Genomic DNA, 17483 nt, shown 5'->3' on the forward strand with positions numbered 1-17483 from the left:
GTGAACCCCTTACCGTCTACTCTGTAATAGGAATTACCAATCGAGAAATTTGCAGTGGTACCCCCTCTCTAACTTTAACATTTTTATATCTTTAGTGTACGAGTATTTTATGTGAGATCCACTATTGTGTTTGATAAAATAAGTGTTATATATTTTAATTGGAAAATTCTAAAAACAACCCAACCATCTTACTTATGAGTTTAAAAAATACGACTTTACTACCTCCAAAATTGGAGTGTGATGTGTCTTGTGATAGTCTTTGCTACATAGAATACAATGAATTTTTTTTACCAAAAGTGGAGTTCGAATAAAAGAAGTATGAATGTGCAAAATTAGGTGATTTTTCATGTTTGTCACTATGGAGCGTACTTTATATCTAAAAAAATGTTTTTCTGTAATCCAAATTTGAAGTGTGGTATGTTTGTGGATAATACTCACAAACAAAATAGAAACAAACATAAAATCACACCCCAATCAGAGTTCGTATGAACGATTTATAAAAATTGAAAGTTAAGAAAAAACTAAATTTGGTAAACGTAATATGTAGAAATCTACCTAAACAATACATAAGTTTCAACAACAAACTGGCAAAATAATCTAAACCTTTCAAAAAAAAAAAAAAAAAATTACTTTTCGCTAGTGACGTCATCTTTCATAGGTTACGTTAACAATCACATATCAACATAAGATTTTTATAGTCAATCCCTTCAAAACAACATCCTTTTTTAAAGGAAAAAATTTATAAATGGCTTCACCGTTAGCAGATATTTGCAAAAATTATGGCTAAATGGTATTTTCTTTTTAATATTTTTGGTTGTGTTGTGGTAAAAAAAAATTAAAAGTAGCTATTATAGACATTTTATTTATTAAAAGTAACTTTAAAATATAGTTATTTTATTTTTTGTGTATTTTTTTTTCTTTTTGACAATGTTATTTTTTACGGAAATGTATTATAAAAATCAATCACATTCGTACAAAGAAAATACAGACAGAACTGACAACACCCTGTGTCCCACGCTTTTAACATCCATTATTGGTCCATCCCTCACGTCGCGTTTTTCCTTCAAACATCACTTCTTCTGGTCGCTTTTACAGCTGAATTCTCGTACAATTTGGGTTTTCTTTCTTCTTCCGTCGTTTCTGTGCAATTTAATGGTTGCCGAGCTTTGATTTAGGTCATCGGAGATTGCAGCGATCAAATGCTTCAGCTCAATCTTTAGTAAAAGGCTAAACCCCGTCTACTTAATTTCTGCTAGCAACAAATCATCGGAATAGTTTCTCCTATCTTTCGAATTATTTTGTGTTTTGTTTTAGACTACATTAGAATTCATAGTCTTTGAAGTTATTTTGGCCATGGAACCTGCCGTACCTTCGCAACTTGTTGGTTCAGAGATTCATGGCTTCAAAACCATGCAAGGTGCGTTTGAATTGGTGTATGTATTGCACATATTTATGTATGAACAAGAACAATTCATAGTCATCATACTTAATTTTTTTACTAGAACTGAGAGTGAGTATGTATTGTAGTTTATTCTCTGAAGATGTTGATCATGCTCATATTATTTTGAGCAAAATTGCAATAGAGCAACAAATTTTACATCATAACTAATCCAGTTCAAATAATCTATCAGTGAGAAAAATATGGCAAAACGATAGGCGTAGGTATCTAAGAAGTTAGAGCAAACTATTTCTGATAGATGGAGTTATCCTAACACTAACTGATTTTTCAAAATTAATTATTTTGGGAAATTTTGACCAAAGAACCTGAATTGAATGCTTTTTACAACGATTTTAGAAAATTGGATGGTTTTAATAATGATTTTTATAGTCTAGTCACCAATAAAGATGTAGAGGATCTCTGTTGCTATATGTAGCAATTTGCCCTATTTTTTTTGCTGGAATTGGAGTGTCTATTGTTGGTTATTATTGAGCTACATATGATGTATGTACTTCTATTAATAGACAATGATCTACTTTTATGTGTTTATGTTTTTTTTTTTTTTTTTTTTTTTTGTTTAAAAACTAGAGCTTGTAGTACTAGGTATACTGTTTTAGATATACCCACCATGTAACATGTTTTTTTCTTCCATGAACAGATTTAGATGTACCCACCATGTTTGAAGAAGCTAAAACTCGATGGCTTAGGCCAAATGAGATCCATGCAATGCTTTGTAACCACAAGCATTTCAACATTCATGTGAAGCCTGTGAATTTGCCAAAAAGTAAACTTTTATCTCATCTTTTTGTTTTTTGATTTTTTGAGAATATGATTCTCGTTTAAGATGGGGTCAAACGTCCAATAGGTGGCACTATTGTCTTATTTGATCGTAAGATGCTAAGAAATTTCCGGAGGGATGGGCATAATTGGAAAAAGAAAAAAGATGGAAAAACTGTCAAAGAAGCTCATGAACACTTGAAAGTGAGTTCTTTTTGCTGCTTTGCACATTTTCACATGCATAAAGCTATTCATGTTTGCACCTTTTTAAACCCTTTTTGGGATTCCATTGTTGAAAACACACATAAAAGATAAAACTTTTAAGAATATTAGAAAATGACATGAAAAAATGATAAGGGTTTCTGCTACTTAAAATTATTACAAGAACTAGTTCCAGGATTAGACATATGGCATATCTTACGTAATTATGTTAATTCATTTAATAAACATCATCTATGTGTAAAAAAAAACTATAATGGGTTAGTTAAGTCAAAAAAAACATTGTTTGATGTTTAAAACTTGTTATTTGGAATGTAAGGGTAAAATCGTCATTTTAGAATCTTTCAGACGGTTTATTCGGTCTAGAAAAAGAAACAAACCTTATTATGTATACAACCATTTATCCAGATAGTCATCATTACCCATTCAACCACTTTATCCATACATAACTTAACGAGAAACAAAAGGAATCAGCCTTAAGTTCATTTTATGGTTGTTTTGAATTTGAATTTGTATGAAAATATTAGTTAATTCTGTTATAATATGATTGATGAGTCAAGCTTATTTGTATAGGTTGGTAATGATGAAAGGATTCATGTGTATTATGCACATGGTGAAGATCAATCAACCTTAGTTCGCAGATGTTACTGGCTTCTTGATAAGTATGCAGAAATTGGAGATTACATGGGTTACGAATATGGGCCCTTCCTTTTATTTTATTTTCTTTTTTTGCATTAATAATATTTACCATATAAAATGCGTTCCATTTTCTTTCCTTATGTTGCAGGAAATTGGAACATATTGTTCTTGTTCATTATCGTGACACCCAGGAGGTTTGTCCCCATCATAAGAGCTCTCAATCCTAAAGTATTAAATACAAGAAATAGCAACATACTTTGAATAAAAATTTTATATTTTTTAAAGTATAATAATATCCTCGCCTAATAATTAAAAAACTGAAAGCACAATACTATTGTTAGGTAGATTCTTTAAAATACAACGCCTTATTAAGATTTTTTATGAAAGTACATTGGTATTTCTTGAATTTAGCCCTAATAAATATTTTCTTGATATTTATAAACTCATTATGCAGTTACAAAGTTCCCCAACTATTGAATCAAATGCCAGTTCAGACCCACCCACTTCATGGACTCTCTCAGAAGAACATGATGGGGTTGATCAGGTTTATAATGTTGGTAAGTTAGTTTAATTTTTTAAGTAATTTACTAACAACTAGTTATAATATATTTTTTTTTTTTTTAAAAATATATATATTTTACCCTTTTATGTGAGCGTGCAGAGCCTAATGAGACTATAATAAATCATAAAATGACACTTCATGAACTTAACACGCTTGAATGGGATGATCTTGTGGTCCCAAATGACTCCAACAAGTTAATCACACCCGAAGGAGGTATTTACTTTATTTATCTGTAATGATAATCCTTTAAATAATTGATTTTGATTAAAATTTATAGATCGTTTTGTGATTTTTTTTTGTAGGAAACATACCATATTTTGATCAAGATGACCAATATGGACTAAATGGAATTGTAAATACTGTAAGTAGGCTATCCAATGAAAATACATTGCTAGTTCTTGTATTTGACCCTAAAGAGTTAGTGTATTCAGTTTCTCAATTAAATTTTAAAATTTTTTTTTGTACAGATGGACCCTGGATTTATAAATTCTAGCAATGACATTTTAGATTCCATGGGAAAGGATGGATTGAAAAATCAAGATAGTTTTGGAAGATGGATGAATTACAACATGACTGACACTGACTCACCTCCACCTCTTGTGATTGATGATCCAATTGGTCAAGAAACAGTTAGGAATCCAAGTAGCCAATCACAATCCTTGGAGCAAATATTCAACATAACTGAAGTCTCCCCTTCATGGGCTTCATCTAAAGAAGAAACAAAGGTTCTATTTATATAACAATTTATAACATTCACTACAAAATAATACTTGTAGTTTACAATATTCTAGATTCAATTGAATTAATTATTTTTCTAATCCCAATCTCTTTCCTGTAGGTTTTAGTGGTTGGAGTTTTCCACAAAGAACATCTCCACTTATCAAACTCAAATCTGTTTTGCGTATGTGGCGACACATGTGTCCCAATCGAAACGGTCCAGCCTGGCGTATTCCGGTGCTTCATGCCACCTCACACCCCAGGAATAGTCAACCTTTTCATCACTCCCGATGGTCAAACCCGCATCAGTCAACTTATCCCATTCGAATACCGGGCCCCACCTACACAACAAAACTTCACAATCTCTTCACAAGAAAAACCCGAATGGGAAGATTTCCAAATCAAAATGCGATTAGCTCATTTGCTATTTTCAACATCACGAAGCCTCAATATCCTATCGAGTCACGTACCTCCGAAGGTCATAAAAGAAGCGAAAATCTTTGCTCATAAAACGCGATCGATTGTTAAGAGTTGGGATTTGTTGGTGGATTCGATTGTAGGGAAAAAGATAGCGTTTTCGCAAGCGAAAAATAATTTATTTGCGCTTATTTTACAAAATAGGTTACTTGAATGGCTTTTGGAAAGAGTATTAGAGGGGAGTAAGATTCCGGAACGTGATGATGAAGGTCAAGGGGTGATTCATTTGTGTGCTGTGTTGGATTACACTTGGGCTATTTTTCCGTATTCGTGGTCGGGTTTATCGATTGATTTTCGTGATAAACGTGGATGGACTGCTCTTCATTGGGCTGCTCATTATGGGAAGTAAGATTCTATTTCCACTTTTCTTCATTGTTTAGGGTTAAATGCAAGAGCTTGCAACTTGTATATACACACTTTTCAACTGATTAAACCTATAAATTTGTTTTCCAGGCAAAGAACTGTGGCGTCTCTTCTATCAGCAGGGGCGAATCCGAATTTAGTAACCGACCCGACTTCAGAAAACCCGGGCGGATGCACTCCCGCGGATCTTGCATCCAAAAATGGTTACGAAGGGTTAGCAGCTTTTCTCGCAGAAAAAGCCCTATTAGCTCATTTCGAGGCCATGACGTTAGCCGGAAACGTTAGCGGCTCATTGCAAAGTACAATCCCAAAAGATGATTATTCTACCGCCGTGGATGAGCCGGTCACTGAAGAGGAGCAGTATTTGAAGGATACCTTGGCGGCGTATCGGCGGGCGGCTGATGCTGCCGCCCGGATACAGGCGGCGTTCAGGGAGCAGTCGTTTAAATTGAGGTCAAAAGCGGTGGAGTTTGCTAATACGGAAGATGAAGCGCGGTGTATAATAGCGGCGATGAGGATTCAACATGCGTATCGGAAACATGAAACCAGGAAACAGATGGCGGCTGCTGTACGGATACAGCATCGGTTTCGTACTTGGAAAATACGAAAAGATTTTCTCAATAAGCGCCGCCAAGCCATCAAAATCCAAGTAAGCACCTGTTTCTTTTGATGATTATTGTGTTGAGGGTAATCTAATCCTTTACTCATATTCAGATTTTGTTTATAATAAACAAATCATCGAAAGTTAGTTGTATTTAATATTTATGATGAAAAATAAAACATTTTTTTTGATGCAGGCATTTTTCCGTGGTTTCCAAGTTAGAAAGCAATACAAGAAGATAGTGTGGTCAGTGGGAGTGTTGGAGAAAGCAATTCTACGTTGGCGACTTAAACGGAAAGGCTTTCGAGGTCTTAAAGTTGCTCCAAATAATGATGACGTGGACAACAATGAGAATGAAGAAAATATTGTGGAGGAAAATTTCTACAATGCGAGTAGGAAACAAGCTGAAGAACGGGTGGAGAGATCAATTATTCGGGTCCAGGCCATGTTTCGATCCAAAAGAGCTCAAGAAGAATATAGAAAGATGAAACAAGCACTTAGCCAAGCATCGGTATGCATATCATCACTCTACACTCTTATGCCCTTGTTTATTAATTGTTTTGCAGATGACATGACATTATATTACATAACAAAATAGGTTGTACTAATAATGTTAATAGGACAAAATTTGTAATTTTTTATCACTGTAAGCATTTGTTTTGAGAATATGAATTAACTAGTATGTAGTTGTGGTTTTGTGTTGTTTTGCAGCTGGAGTATGACGAGCTTCTTAATCCAGCTACAATAAATATGGAAAGATAGAAGGCGTGTGGTCTATGAATATGACAGGATTGTGTTTACCTAGTAACAGCCACTCTGCATATATATCTTGTAAATGTATAGATTAAGGTACATATTTTCAACTTCGATTATTAGGTTTATCCATTTGTTTAAATGGAATTTGTAGTTCTAATTATCAATAAAGGACTTTGTATTAGCGTAAATGGCACCATGGATTTGTAGTGTGAAATTTCTTAAAAGAGTTATTTTTTAACAATCACATTGTATTTTGATTCTTTCCCCGTATTGGAACGGAAATTGAAAAGTTGATAATTATCGGACAATTAATATATAAAACTTATACACATAAAATGTTGTTTTGGGCTTCCTTTGTCGTTTCACGAAACCAATCATGAATTTCATGTTTTTCAACTTGATTTTTTTGGATTTTTAGTTTGGTTTTGCAACGATATTTTTCTTAGACAAAACTTCAAAAATAGACTTTGTGGTTTTTGAAAATATCAAGTTTAGTCCCTAAATTCAAAAAACCTCACGGATCGTTCCTGTGGTTTCAAAACTTTTAACATTTGGTCATTCCGGTTAACTCCGTTACTATTTAACCGTTAAGTCAGGGGCATTTTTATCATTTCACTCCTCAGGGACCATTTATGAGGTTGTGTATTCCTTTTTTTTAAATAAATAATAAATAAATAAAATTTAATATGCAAGGGGTCCCACCTCTCTCTCTCTCTCTCTCTCTCTCTCTCTCTCTCTCTCACAGAGATCATCACTAGGGTTAATATCACAACAATGGCCGAAGTAAAAAGACTTAATCACCGGAAAAAAACACAGCAGCAATCGGAGTTGCTGCCTCCCTCGACTTCACCTCCTTCTTTTTTCTATTTCGATGATAAGCCGACCCAACCACCCCCTGATCACCACCGTTCCCAGTTGAAGAAACCTACCATCGCAACAAGTCCTAGATTGAAAATCTAAAAGTGACAAAAGGAGATTTTGAATTTACCTTGAAATGTAGGGTTGCGATAAGAACGATCAATGGAATTACAAGCATCAGCAGAAGGATCGACTTTGCTCCGAGATGAATCGTGATTAGTAACACCGTTTGTTTTCTTCCTCCCTACTCTTCTTCTTCTTTCACGGACTTTCGGTATTGCGTCTCCATCTAAACAATCTTTATGTTTCTTCTTCCGAGAACCAATCCAACTCGTATGCAACTGGTTTCCTTCGATCCGCATACTCCCATTTCCCCTTCTCTCTTTCTCACACCGACGTCACCTAAACTCCCAAAGGAGTAGCAGGAGCAGTATATGATTTCCGATGATCAATCTGATCTGGGTATTCAAAATTTATGATGATAAAAGCTGGAAATGGATTGAATACGGATGGATTTGAACAAATGCGCCTACGCGTTTCACCAATCTATAGATATAACAAGACGTATGTATATACCGTTACACGAAATGAATTGAAAACCTAAATTAGTTTGGGGATACGAGAACTGGATGCTCAAAAGCTTTGATAATTGCTTCGACCTACAGTGTCAACAAGATGATCAGCAAAGCAAAGCAGCTATCTGATGTTTCGAGAGATAGGGTAGGGTTTTTATTAATCTGGTAGCTCTGCTCCACCATTATTGTTTGAATTTCTTGATTTTTTTGGAGGAGATGATGGATTACCCGAAACATTTGTTGTATTTTCTAGAATGTTGTCCATTGATATGATATGAATTAGGGCAGATTAACAAACATGGGTTTTTTTTTATAAGGTTAGTGGGTAAAGCTTTTGATTTCTTCCATGGATTGTAGTTATGGAAATGCACACACATTTTGTAACATACACATTCTAAAATTGTGTATTGTTATTATTAAAAGTGAATAAAATTGAGTATTGAGTTCTAGCAGCTAGTTTTTACTAAAAATGAAGTAAAACTATGTTTAGAATCACTCATAAAATATTGAAAGTCTTATGAGATTCCAATTAATAGCCAAATAATGAAAATTTAGCGAAAATATAAAACTTGAAATAAGTAAAATTTTATTATTTGATGTTGTAGAGAATCTCGTTAGAAACATTTAGGCGAAAACCTCGTCGAAATCCGAGTTATAATGAAGAAGTTATGACCAATCGAAGATCCGCGATAAAACCGGCACGGCACCGAATGACGTAAAAGTGAGTTTTTGATAAACTACTTTTTAGCCTTAGTAATCTAAATGAAAGTCGTAGTATTCGTTAAACCGAGAAGTTCGATAAAAAGAGCGCCAAAATCTGACTTCGTATGAGGAAGTTATGATTTTTCTAAGTTTCGGATTAGCAGTAGACAACTAAAAACTCGAATTTTAGATCGAGCGATATTTTACCGATACATCCTAAATGATAATCGAAGGTATCGTCATTTGTAGTACAACGGTAAAAGGTCTAACGAAAACGGATGTCGGATGAAAAAGTTATGAATTTTTAACGGATTTTCCTATCCCAATCTGTTCAAAATAATAATATTAAAAATAAATTCAAAATTAGTCGATGGAGTCCAAACGAAAGTTGTATAGCGTAATTTTAGCTACGCGTGCATATAAAGAACGTAAAAAACATGGGTCGGTTTGGGTCAGTTTTTTACTAAAACCAAACCAAACCGTAGAAAAACCATGTAGGTTCGGTTTTTTGCTTGGGTCTGTTTTTCGGTTTTCCGGGTTGGTTTTATGGGTTTTCGGTTTTAAACCGTGGGTTTATGAGCGCGTACTTTTTTTTTCTTCTAGTTTTTGGGTTCAAACCTAGTGAAAATATGTTGTGATAAATAGTATTGTATCTACTTTAAATATACTAAAATAAAGAGTACGAATTCTAGTATTATAAGAGGATAGAAGTATTCAAAAGATCAAAGTTTAACACCATTAACAGTTTGTTGAAAATAAACATAAAGTATTAAAGAGATAAAGTCTAATAATGTTTAAAACTAAAAGTTTAAATCATAATATAAATAATATATATGTGGATCGGTTTGGTTTTTATGGGCGGTTTTACACGTCAAAACCGAACCAAACCGTTATTTTTCGGTTTTTGTAAAATTCAAACCTAAACCGTGGCTTATTGTTTTGGTTTCGGTTTTTCGGTTTCGGTTATGTCGGTTTTTTTCGGTTTTTCAGTTTTCAGTTTGGTTTTTGCTCATCCCTATCTTTAACCTGATATCTGGTTTCATGCTTGCAATTATAGTGTGAACCAAGATTATTGATTGGAATCTTACCTCTCATTGTTTTATGTTTTGCAATATTGAGATCATTAGTTAGATCGGACGAGGATGAGAAAATTCTATTGAAATAAGTTAGTCTCCAAATTTGTTCGAAAAGTCCTTGTTGTGTAGTTACCATTATAACAACCATAATTTTTGTAGATGCAAATGAGAATAATTAGAAAAAAAATGCAATAAATGAAACAAAATCATTAATTAAAGACATAATATTAAAAAAAACAACAACAACAAAAAAAAAACAAAGTGACTTGTGTGTTGTAATGCTTAGCCTAATCTGGAGATGAATAAATAAATTGTAATGTTTTACGATACATCATGCAAATTGCAATGATCGATATCAAATTTCAGTAATTTCTTTTCGAACTTTAATCGATGATAAGCACCAATGATGAATTTCTTAAGATTTAAATACAAAAAGAGATAGATAAATATAAATAAATAATAAAATAACGTCAATTGTGAAAAGCAGGCCTTGTGATATTGGCCCATTCTTTGTCCAGTTTTTCCAGCCCAGCCCACAAGCCTACAAAACAAAGAAGCTAGGGTTAACATCAAATACTCCAAACCCCATTCGTCATATCACGTCGAAACCCTAATTCAATCCGCCCATCAGCAGCTGAGCAGGTTGCTCTCTCTCTTTCTGAATTTATTCACTAATTGTTCCTTACCTATGAATCGGATATATCGATCTTCTATATAGCAAAAGTTCATATCCAATTTATATTCAATCTGGTTTTATTTATTTGGAGAACAGATTGATTGATAGAGAGAGATGGCGAAGTCGAAGAATCATACGGCGCACAACCAGTCGGCTAAGGCTCACAGAAACGGCATCAAGAAACCCAGGAAACACCGTCACACATCAACCAAAGGGGTCAGTTCATTCGCTTAATCTATCTAAACTTACTTGTTACGTGTTATAGTTCGTGTATTCTAATGTCTTCCGATTTTAGAATCACTTTAGGTTTACATTTTCCAGATTTTTGGTTGACTGTCATTCAGCCCACCAAATTAATAGCATTGATACTCCCTCCGTCCCAAAGTTGATATATTAACTAAACTCTCAAAATCATAATTTTTAGGATAGATACTATTTTTTTGTTTGATTTTTTTTGCTACTATGTCGAAGTTCTAGGTACTAACCATTGTAGTTCTATAAACACATTTTGTAACATATCTAGATGATTAACATAACCAATAGAAATTCTTAATTTTTCTCAGATCTTTGAAAATTTATCTGATGTTTTCTTTTTGATCTTCAAAGCCTTCCTTTCAATAATATCTGTTTTCATTAAATTGGTCACATTTTTCCAAGATTACATTTTTAGGCCCATTTCAACATTGAAAAGAGGCCGAATTTGTAAAAAGCTGATAGAGAAAGCCTTCCTTTTCCTTGTTTCTGCATCGAGTTGAAAGGAATCATCCTTATCTAATTTACTTAACTAAGTTCTTAGTTTATTAAATCCTTATCAGTTTGAAGTTGTGATAGTCTAAAGTTTTAATGATTATTTTCAAAAAGGAATATAAATATGAAATGGGAAATCTTTCCACTTTGAACTTGAACCTTTATTCCAGTGGATAGTTTTGTTAGTTCTTTTATGAGCTCCAAATCTGCTACAAGTTTTCCTTCATCTCATCCAAAGTAAAAATTTTAGACTATCTACCTGTTTTCTTTCCATTTGTTCTTATTTCTTTTAACCAAATTAAAAATTTTAAACTATCTACCTGTTTTCTCTTAATAACCATATAACATTGTGGTTTTAGTTTAAGTCACTTTACTAACAAGAGCATAAATGCTGAATTATTTTTATAATATTCATAGAAAATTAATAGTTTAGTGCTTAATTTGATACTTTGTTGTTTTGCACTCTTAAGCAGCAACTTTGTAGATAAGATAACACTTTATTAAATATGCATATAGTCATATAATCGGAGAACTGTTATTTACTTTAATTTAATGAAATGTATTAATTCTAATTGATTTTTTTATGATTACACAGATGGATCCCAAGTTCTTGAGGAACCAGAGGTATGCAAGGAAGCACAACAAGCAGGCTGGTGCTGAATCTACCCAGGAAGAATAGATGATATGTTTGTTTGTTTTAAAAGTTTTATCTTTTAAATGATTTTTGTTTGTTGTCAGATCAAGAATCCAACTTGTCAGATTTGGTTTTGATTTAATATGATATCTTGATGACTGTTTTTATTAATTATAGAGCTATAAATGCAAGAGATTTTGATATAATTCTATTAATTTCTCTATTTATTAAGAACAAATGTTTAGTAAACAACTAAAGTCCAAATATTTAATTGAGCACGATTCAACGTAAAAGTTTCTTTTATATAACCCAGCAAAATTTCTTTTCTCCTGTTTTATCCAAGTAAAGATGTCATCTTAAACTGGGCTTTATAATCGACATGAATTACATGCCAAGGCTTCCTTCCTAAAACTGTTTTATAATGAAAAGCATCTTGATTTTCCATTTAGATTTTTTTTTTTTTTTTGATGAATCGATTAGTAGAAAGTGAAATATTCTAACTAGTCAATTTTATGCCAAGATAAAAGTTTGTGACTAGTTAAATTTATGCCAATTCAAACCTAAAACAACATAACTTATTTAAAAACTTTGCCTTTCTAAGTTGTATATTAAAAGATAAAATTTACAAGTGCTTTAAAGTTACAAGTTCTTTGCAATAAAATCATTTTTTTTATTCTTTAGAAATGACTGCCATTCAATTGTGGGGTCAAAACGTTGTCCTGTTTTATGATAGGGATTGGTTTGTTTATGTTTGTTATCAGCATTTTGTAACTAACACTGACAATCAACACTTTGCCTTTTGTGTAATTAAGAAAACCAATTTATTTATTACAGCGTTGTAATTTCAATTTGAAAATCTACCAAGTTATAATATTTTTAAACAGTAATGTTTAAAAATTTGCCTGTGAAAATTGTTTTGTATTTGGATGACAATGTTGTGACTAGGTTGATTTTTCAAAGTATAATTTTGTAACATGAAGAATTAAAAGTAAAATGTTACAATAAACAAATCAATGAAAGTATATCGCTAGCTCTTGCATTTAACTCTTTAGAATAACCTAAGAGTATTGAATACAACGACAAATTTGAGTAGAATTTACAATAAAAAAAAAACCCAAATATAAACAGAATGTAAACATATGAACACAAGTAACAAAAAAACAAACTCAGAATATGCATTTGTTTGATGTAAGCCGCTTACTTTTTGCCTGAATTATACTGCTACTGGCTTGCGTTCATCTACATTGACCTGATTTTAGAGTTGACTATAATTTATATGGCTAAATACAAGAAATAATAACTTACTTTCTTATTAAGGGATTGTATGTATTTTGAAAAAAAAAAAAATTGTATTAGGAAATTTTACTTTGAAAAATATACCCAACTATAACTGTGGTGAATTTTTGATTGTATGTGGATGACATTGCTATAATTGGAAAGGATTCCAACATGAGATGCTCACCTGGGCTGATTTAAAAAGCTCATCAAGTACTTCTGAAAGGGTGGGATGTGCATGAACTGCATATTTTAAGTCCTGCAAAAATATATTTATATTATAGAGAAGTAATTAATAGCATTAGGAAATGAAGGTGAAAGATGTGCCTGAATGCGAGTGCCTAATGCCATGGCATTGGATGCTTCATGGATAAGATCAGCTGCATGCATCCCCAGGATATGCACTCCAAGAATCTCTCCCGTATCCGCCCTATATATCAACTGCATAATCATACAAAACCAATCTCATCCATCCATTCATTTAACAGTCTTTGTTTGTTGATGAAACACTAGTCATTTATCCATGTAACAGTTAATGAGGGGGGAAAGGGGTAAAATGGTCATTTACTTGTAATAATATTGATCTAAGAAAAAGAGTAGGGTTGTTAAAAAATAATTAAGAAAGAAGAGAAAACCTTGGCAAGACCCTCTCCTTGATTTTCTGCCAAAGCTTTTGTGTTGGCTTTGAAACTTGTCTTAGCGACACTTATCTTGAACTTTTCTTTTTTTGCTTTCTCCTTTGCTTGAGGCTGAACAAATTAAATACCCATTTAATTTAATTAATAATCATAATTCATAACATTTCCTACACCCAAAGATGTATAAAAGAAAAAGTTATAGGTAGAAGATTAAATTTAAGAATTTGACCTCGGTCAATCCCACCATACTGATTTCAGGATGGGTGAAGCAAGCTGCTGGGATACTTAAGTGGTTCAGAACATGATCTTTTCCACTCACTTGCTCAACAACTATTTCAAACAATCCAAATCCAGAATCAATTCAGTTCATTTGCTATAATCAATTACTTTAAACACCATTTTATTTAGACAACACTTGATGAGAATTTTTTTTAAAAAAAAACAAGGTCTTACCTGAAATTCCCTGTGCACTAGCAGCATGAGCAAGCATCAATTTGCCATTTGCATCTCCAATGCAATATAAGTGAGGAACCTAAAGTTTAAAGTGTTTTTTTTTTTTGTCAAATACCAATTAGCCAAATATGTTTTGATTATAAGATCATATTGGTAATTGAAACATACCAGGTTTCCCTTTGCATCAATCACCCGCATACGCTCATCAACAGGAACAAAACCACGTTGTGTCTCCACATTGATCTACAGAACATCATTACAATTATACATGTAGGCCCTATTAGTTGCACTGTGTCTAACATGCATCTGACTGACACTGATGTGAGTGAGACAAAAATTCCCAAAAAGGTAGGACACAGACTCACGAAAAGACGTGAATGTCAACTTCACTCTCATCATACAAAATAGCTGTTAAGTCCAGTCTCATGTAACAAATGCAACCCTTATGACATATTAATTTAATATTTTACTATTTTAACCTTAAGCAACATACATTTTCCAATCCAAGACCTTTTGTGAATGGAGCTCTTCCAGTGGCAATTAGTGCTGCATCTACCTACACAAGTAGCAAAGACCACAAAATTTGCAGCTTTATGTTGCCCCCCAAAAAGGTGAAACAAGAACCGATATCAATAAGACAAAAATTGCAGCTTTTTGTATCACCAAAAAAGGTGGAACATGGGTTGGAGTCAATTAGATAAAAGTTGCAGCTTTTTGTCTAATTAAGAAATATGGAACAAGGATTGACTTGAATAGGTCAAAAGTTGCAGCTGTTTTACCTCTAGTGTTTCTTTTGGTTCTTTTGTTTTGGCATCAATAAGTTCAATCATGACAGGTTTCCCATTCTTTGCAGGGGTGATCTGTTGAAATAATAACACAAAATCAATGTGACTTTTTGCATATAATATAATGGAATTCAAACAAACAAATAAACCGAGAATTCACCTTGGTAGCAAATACTCCTGTATGATAGTCAATCTTTCTTGGATTTATAAGAACCCTTTGAGCTAACTTGCTAATCTCAGGATCAAATCCAGGCATAAGTTGATCAAGAGCTTCAATAAATGTGACCTATTTATTCATTTTGTAATATTTAAGTTTATAAAACTTGATAAGTTGAAGCTAAGAGGACTTTAGGGCCCACCTCACTACCAAGTGCAGTGTACACGTCACTGAATTCAAGTCCAATATATCCACTTCCTACAATGGCTATCCATTCAGGAACAAACTCCAGTTTTAGAGCATGATCACTAGTAACAACAGTCTTCCCTGCAGTTATTTAGAATGATAAAAATAATAATAAAAAAAAATTAACAGACTTATGATCTTTATTAAATTGTGTGTGAAATAAATATTTATATACCATCAACTTCAATGCCTTTAGGGACAAAAGGGACTGATCCTGTAGCAATTATTATATCCTTTGCAGTTATCATGTTATCCTTTCCAAATTTCACCTTTTGGGGACCCTGATAATCAGTATAATATGTCAGAAGTCAGAAGTATATTATATTAATATCAACAAGGGTATTTTAGTCAAAGGCTTACCAGAATTGAACCAAAACCGGTCAATATGTCTACACCAAGTGCAGTTAGTGAATTGGTCAAATTGTTGCGAATTTTTGAAGCAAGATTACTTGCATGATCAGCTACTGCCTGTCTGTTGTATCCAGCACCTGACACCTATTAAACTCCAAAACAGCCAAAACATAAACTTTCTAGTGCTGTTTTTAACCATGATGGCAAATCACAGGGACCATTTTTGCAATTTTGTAAAAGTTATATTACCTGTATGCCTAAAGCTTTCATGTGATGGTCATCTTGGAGTTCCCTCATGCGACCACTAACAGCAAGAAGAGCTTTAGAAGGAACACATCCTCTGTTTACACATGTTCCTCCTATCACATCACCTTCGATGATAGCTGTTTTTAGACCCTGTCATGTACTTAAAACTTTGATAAAATAACTTTTTTTTTTTTTTTTATATTAATCTTATTATACCTCAATCAGGAAAAGGCTGGAAATAACCTTAAAATGTTATTGTCATAGTATAAACTGATTTCAGTTAAATTCAACAAAGTTCTTTTGCATCAGTTGAAAGTAGGGATCAATCAATCATCTTATGTGTAAGGACATTTTTGTTGGAGTTAAATTTGCTTTCTTTTATCTTCGATCAAATGTAGTCATCAAATAGTCAAATTATGTGTGCAACCTTTGACTGGTTAGGTATATATTTCATTATTTATAGAGTATGAACTTCAACATGTCCAAGGATATTATAGATTAATCATTAGGTCAATATTTTATGCAACCTTTGACTGAGTACTCGACTTTTGAGGATGTTTGAACAAGACTCGGAATCTACATCAATTTTTTATAGTTCTGACAAAAGATTATAGATAACATGAATAAATTACGCTCAAGGAACCTTGCAATTTTCATGCCATGTTATAATTATAATACGAAAAATACTGCAATTATTTTTGTGGTGCGATTTAAACAATTATTTCTTCTAACCTTTTCAACAGCATGCAATGCAGCACCATGGCCACCAACTCCCGCTCCGATTATAATCAGATCATAATCAAAAGACTTTGGAGGACTTCCATTGCTGCCTGGCGAAGCTGCTGTAACGTAATTCCCGGTCTTCTTTGATAAACCACTAACTACTCTGTATTTGGGCTGAGATAACTGTAGAACCTCTCGCCGGAGACCGCAGAAACGGAAACTGAAGGGTGCCGGAGAAGAAGGAAGTGCGGTGAGTGAAGTGTAGGGTTCGAACGATGGAGAAATTGGTGACGTAGAGATTAAGGAGTGCATTTCTGTGATTGGAAGGAAGGGGGTGAAGGAGGGTGAGAGAGACCGTTTAATTGGATAGAGTGAATGGGGGAGGATTTGCTGATTTGTCTCCAATAATTGGATAGACTCAATTACTTCCGTTTAGAATGTTGTTACATGCAAGGTGTTTTATTAGGTATAGATGTATGTCCAATAAAATCTAAGTTAGTGGGTATGTTTTGCAATGAAGCGTTTTGAGAAAAAAAAATATTTGATACCGTAAACTTTTATCATTTAGTTTAAAAAAGTGTTAGTGATTAGTTTTTTAGTCAGTAAATCAATAAATTAAAAAATGATTGGCTTAAAATTGTTTTTTGTTTGTTTTTTTATTCTAATAATTTATAAGTTATTTAAGAAAATTACAGTTTGTTACTTTTTGAAAACTCATTTTCAAATACTAAACAAAAAATAGTTTTAAAAATCCTTATTAAGTATCCAAACCATTTTTTACTTATTAACTTT

At 33.0% G+C, this 17483-nt stretch overlaps 3 protein-coding genes across 3 annotated transcripts; 2 read left to right on the forward strand and 1 right to left on the reverse strand.

The window, feature by feature from the left end:
- Window positions 1-1012: 1012 nt before the first annotated feature.
- LOC145000048 (calmodulin-binding transcription activator 6-like) lies at window positions 1013-6790 on the forward strand. The gene is made up of 13 exons (XM_078959194.1): window positions 1013-1417; window positions 2097-2222; window positions 2304-2419; window positions 3008-3096; window positions 3222-3267; window positions 3528-3630; window positions 3735-3848; window positions 3938-3996; window positions 4103-4360; window positions 4474-5174; window positions 5283-5841; window positions 5990-6304; window positions 6505-6790. Exons 1-13 carry the CDS (start codon window positions 1354-1356, stop codon window positions 6553-6555), a joined length of 2601 nt encoding a protein of 866 aa, XP_078815320.1. The 5' UTR covers window positions 1013-1353; the 3' UTR covers window positions 6556-6790.
- Window positions 6791-10295: 3505 nt separating this feature from the next.
- On the forward strand, window positions 10296-11988 carry LOC145002116 (large ribosomal subunit protein eL29z-like). The gene is made up of 3 exons (XM_078961409.1): window positions 10296-10402; window positions 10533-10652; window positions 11779-11988. The coding sequence occupies exons 2-3, from the start codon at window positions 10551-10553 to the stop codon at window positions 11860-11862; spliced, it is 186 nt and encodes a 61-aa protein (XP_078817535.1). The 5' UTR covers window positions 10296-10402; window positions 10533-10550; the 3' UTR covers window positions 11863-11988.
- Window positions 11989-12831: 843 nt separating this feature from the next.
- Window positions 12832-17121, reverse strand: LOC145000549 (dihydrolipoyl dehydrogenase 1, chloroplastic-like). The gene is made up of 15 exons (XM_078959788.1): window positions 16701-17121; window positions 15972-16118; window positions 15732-15866; window positions 15547-15652; window positions 15328-15452; window positions 15129-15254; window positions 14963-15043; window positions 14677-14739; window positions 14352-14426; window positions 14184-14262; window positions 13960-14060; window positions 13728-13841; window positions 13420-13533; window positions 13280-13351; window positions 12832-13066 (listed from the first exon to the last, which is right to left on the reverse strand). Exons 1-15 carry the CDS (start codon window positions 17001-17003, stop codon window positions 13031-13033), a joined length of 1677 nt encoding a protein of 558 aa, XP_078815914.1. The 5' UTR covers window positions 17004-17121; the 3' UTR covers window positions 12832-13030.
- Between the last annotated feature and the right edge of the window lie 362 nt (window positions 17122-17483).

Source organism: Lactuca saligna, chromosome 6 (assembly GCF_052625555.1).
Source record: "Lactuca saligna cultivar CGN05327 chromosome 6, ASM5262555v1, whole genome shotgun sequence".
NCBI classification, from domain to species: domain Eukaryota; kingdom Viridiplantae; phylum Streptophyta; class Magnoliopsida; order Asterales; family Asteraceae; genus Lactuca; species Lactuca saligna.

Excerpts from the sequence above, each read along its gene's own strand:
- LOC145000048 (XM_078959194.1), top strand. The coding sequence starts at position 1,354 with ATGGAACCTGCCGTACCTTCGCAACTTGTTGGTTCAGAGATTCATGGC. Across the intron at positions 3,997-4,102 it reads TAAATGGAATTGTAAATACT|ATGGACCCTGGATTTATAAA; the intron begins GTAAGTAGGCTA and ends TTTTTTGTACAG. Across the intron at positions 5,842-5,989 it reads GCCAAGCCATCAAAATCCAA|GCATTTTTCCGTGGTTTCCA; the intron begins GTAAGCACCTGT and ends TTTTTGATGCAG.
- LOC145002116 (XM_078961409.1), top strand. The coding sequence starts at position 10,551 with ATGGCGAAGTCGAAGAATCATACGGCGCACAACCAGTCGGCTAAGGCT. Across the intron at positions 10,653-11,778 it reads GTCACACATCAACCAAAGGG|ATGGATCCCAAGTTCTTGAG; the intron begins GTCAGTTCATTC and ends ATGATTACACAG.
- LOC145000549 (XM_078959788.1), bottom strand. The coding sequence starts at position 17,003 with ATGCACTCCTTAATCTCTACGTCACCAATTTCTCCATCGTTCGAACCC. Across the intron at positions 15,867-15,971 it reads TGAAAGCTTTAGGCATACAG|GTGTCAGGTGCTGGATACAA; the intron begins GTAATATAACTT and ends GGAGTTTAATAG. Across the intron at positions 13,067-13,279 it reads AGCTTTTTAAATCAGCCCAG|GTCAATGTAGATGAACGCAA; the intron begins GTGAGCATCTCA and ends CTCTAAAATCAG.